Source organism: Papaver somniferum, chromosome 3 (genome assembly GCF_003573695.1).
Source record: "Papaver somniferum cultivar HN1 chromosome 3, ASM357369v1, whole genome shotgun sequence".
Lineage (NCBI taxonomy): Eukaryota > Viridiplantae > Streptophyta > Magnoliopsida > Ranunculales > Papaveraceae > Papaver > Papaver somniferum.
The window spans coordinates 111962947-111966468 of NC_039360.1; the positions used below are offsets into that span (position 1 = coordinate 111962947).

At 39.9% G+C, this 3522-nt stretch overlaps 1 protein-coding gene across 1 annotated transcript; it reads right to left on the reverse strand.

Moving 5' to 3' along the window:
- Positions 1-644: 644 nt before the first annotated feature.
- LOC113359859 (transcription initiation factor TFIID subunit 11-like) lies at positions 645-2759 on the reverse strand. The gene is made up of 2 exons (XM_026603430.1): positions 2180-2759; positions 645-988 (listed from the first exon to the last, which is right to left on the reverse strand). Exons 1-2 carry the CDS (start codon positions 2757-2759, stop codon positions 645-647), a joined length of 924 nt encoding a protein of 307 aa, XP_026459215.1.
- Between the last annotated feature and the right edge of the window lie 763 nt (positions 2760-3522).

Genomic DNA, 3522 nt, shown 5'->3' on the forward strand with positions numbered 1-3522 from the left:
TGGGACTTCACCATATTCCCTTGTCTACGGAGTCGACGCCATACTTCCGGCAGAAATCAAAATTCCTTCAGCAAGGATTGCAACATCCAGTGGAGTACAATGGGATGAAGCCGAAGTATCCAAATCAAGAATCGCTGAACTAGACATGCTCGAGTCAAGGAGGGCTAAGGTGGAAAAATACGTAGAAACCTACAAACAGAGGATCTCCAGAGCCTACAACAAAATGGTAAGACCTCGAACATTTCAAGTAGGAGATCTAGTATTAAAGACAGCAAAGCACGTTCAACAAGGCATGTCCGCTCACAAGTTCTCTCTGAAATGGGAAGGACCATATGTAGTCATCAAAGCAGTATCCAGTGGATATTACAGGATCTTAGCTGTTGATGGAGGAGTAGAAGGAAATATAATCAACGACAAATGGCTCAAAGCATATTACGCCTGATCCATAAAAAAAAAACAATTACCTTTTTCATCATTTCAAGCATTTTCAAAAATGTAATTTCATTCCTCCAAAGAGCGTGCAAAATGTTCCTTTGTTCATTAAACGTTTCATAAATGAACAAAATTCCTCCATATCATGATCAATTATTCCACCTAACCAAAAGCATAAACCTATTCAAAAAACAACAATCATAAATGCTCACTCAGAGCAAACCGTCCAGCAACGAATAATCTCTATAAGCAACCCTGTCAAGTTTCTTCTGGAAACTTTTGGTTTTCGTCTTCAACTCTTGTACCGCCTTCTCAACCCGGGCCGACTCCAAAGCGAGCATCTTCTCTTCCTCTGGTAAAGCAGTGGTCAGAGAAATCGCATCAGCAGCCTCCGCCGCCTTATGAATCTTGATTATCTCGAGCCTATGACGAAGCCATCCTACGTTGAACTGCAAGGTCTCGCAGTTCGAAATCATCTCATCCCACCTGTGTAATTCTTGATTCTTGACATCTCGCAGGCGCATATGGTTCATCTCCTCGATGATCGGCAATAGCCCTGAAACTGTAGTCAGGAGGGTTGGTAGAAAACCTTTCCACACCTCGGTCGTAGCGATATGCCCATATCTTTTCCAGATTTTGGTGTAAAGAGGCGTGTGACACTTGGGAATGACGAATCCACCGACTACCTCATTGTCCTGGAAAGTATTGATCAAAGGAGCTTCAAACAAAAGTCCAGTTGTTGGATATTCACAAGCGTGAACCCTGTGTTCAACCTCCACGGATTCTGCAGAGTCTTCACCAACTCGGTTGCTGCTGCCTTCGACCTCAACCACGGTCACAGAATTTCCATTTCTCCTCCTTCTAGCATCAACGACGACACGAACGATCGCCAGTGACGAAATGAAGGAGTGTTTAATTTTATCAAAATTAAACGTGATAAAGCTTCGGAGGCTATAAGATTGCTTACGGATGATCCAACCTCAGCATGAGCCGACCTGTACCGGGCAGGAGCTCTGACGGTCCGCTTGGGCCTCAAATTATGAGAAGAAGGATTCTTCTGGTTATCCTGTAACAAATCGATTTCTTATGATCAATAACCTCGATCGAACAGAGACGAAAAAGATGTACAACTTACTAAGATGGACGCTTCTACTTCATGCTTCGACTGGAGTTCATTTCGAGAAGAAGTGCTATCACTGGACATGGTGATAGATTGTGTGACAATCAAAGTTTCTTCTGAGATGGAACTAACTCAGAAATAGAAGAAATATCTGCGCAAGTATTAAATCCTAAAACTTGAAGATATATACAAGATACAGCAGGCGCATATCTTCTGCAAATAGTCAAATCAGTTGCGAGTCTTACTGAAACCCTAAGTCTCGAGCAAGGTCAATACTGGAGATGCGGAGTAAAGTAATACATTAAGGACTGACCAAAGCTGAGCATGGTCAGAAAGTCACACGGTCTTTGTGTGTTACATGTCATTTGTGATATGCCTGGATATTTTCACAAATAGAAGTCGTAAAGCAAGCAAGGGAAAAATCACGATGGGTTCGGCGTATTTTCAATCAAGAAGAGCCAACATTAATAAAGAATCTCTCGTTCGAAAAGAAAATTATTAATACGAAGTTCTCTAAATAAGATATCTACTACGAAGGCTAAAGAACATTCAAATGTTTAGGAAAGAAAAGAGGATGGAAGTAAAGCTACTCGTCAGACTCATCCGAATTATCAGATTCGTCATCACTGTCCTTCTCGCCATCCGAGTTATCAGATTCGTCACCACTGTCCTTCTTGCCATCCGAGTTATCAGATTTCTCATCATTGTCTTCCTTTTTGTCGGAATCAGCGTCAGAACCGTCGATAAAGTCTGGATGGGTATCAGGATCATCTGAGTACGAGTCTTCTTCTGCTTCGGCTTCAGCTTCAATTTTCTTCATAGTCTTCTGGAACTCCCTTTCATATCGGTCAGGCTTGATCTTGCGCTCTGTGAACACCCACGCAGTTTCCTCTTCAGAAGCGTCAGCATCAGAGTCAGAGGGTACCCCATCAAGGAATCGACGTCTCTCCTCAACTGCTTGTATCCTGCGCCGAATTCGATCCTTTCTGCGCTGACAATTCTCCGCTTCATCATCTTCAGCCTTTCTCTTCATAAGTTCAGCATAAGTGACCCTTCGATCATTCAAGGGTATGCTAGGCTTCGCTCCCTTATCATGAGTTGTCTTAGCTTTCGATTTGGCTACGGAAGCTTTGGAATCCTCATCAGAAGAGCTGGAGGAAGAAGAGGAATAGCAATAATCGTAATTGCTGCTGCTGGAAGTCGACATTTTCTGGAACCAGGAGCATAAAATTATTAGCATGCAAGTAAATCCATCTGCAAAAATGGTAATTCTTAACTCTTACCCTTTTACGATTCCAACAGTAGTGATGGTAATGCAAGATTTAACACCTTAAAACTCGTTCGTTTCTTCGAAACCTACAAAAGACGAACGAAACTCAAATTTTCATAAAATCATGAACATTTTTACTGTGTAAATATTCACCATGGAATTATGAAAACTAAAACATTATTTCATCATAAATAATTGTTTGCTTTGAATATTACTCAAAATCAAACTTGGATTTTTGAAAATATATGTTTACGAAAACATGAACAATAACTCACGCAAAAAAAAAAAAAAAAATCCGTGAGCATGTCACGGTTTTGTATACAAGATATTTTTCGTAGACAGATCATGATCTTATATAAAAAAAAACTTTTCCTTCGTATCATCATCCGTCTTTAAAACGAAGGTTTATTTCAATTTTTGTGAAAGCTCACACCTTATAAGATAAAGTTTTGATTTCCATGAAAGCTCATAAAAAAAATTTTATCACTGGACACAAGTCTATATATAAAAAAAAAAAAAACTTTTTTCCTTCGCGCTCTTTAAAACGAGGGTTTATTTCTGTTTAGTGAAAGTTCACTCCTTTTTATGATAAAACCTTGGTTCTCATGAAAGCTCATAAACAAAGTCTTATCACTGTACCTAGGTCTATGTACAAAAAAATCTCTCCTAAATCAGGGATTTTTATTAGTTTCTCAAACTA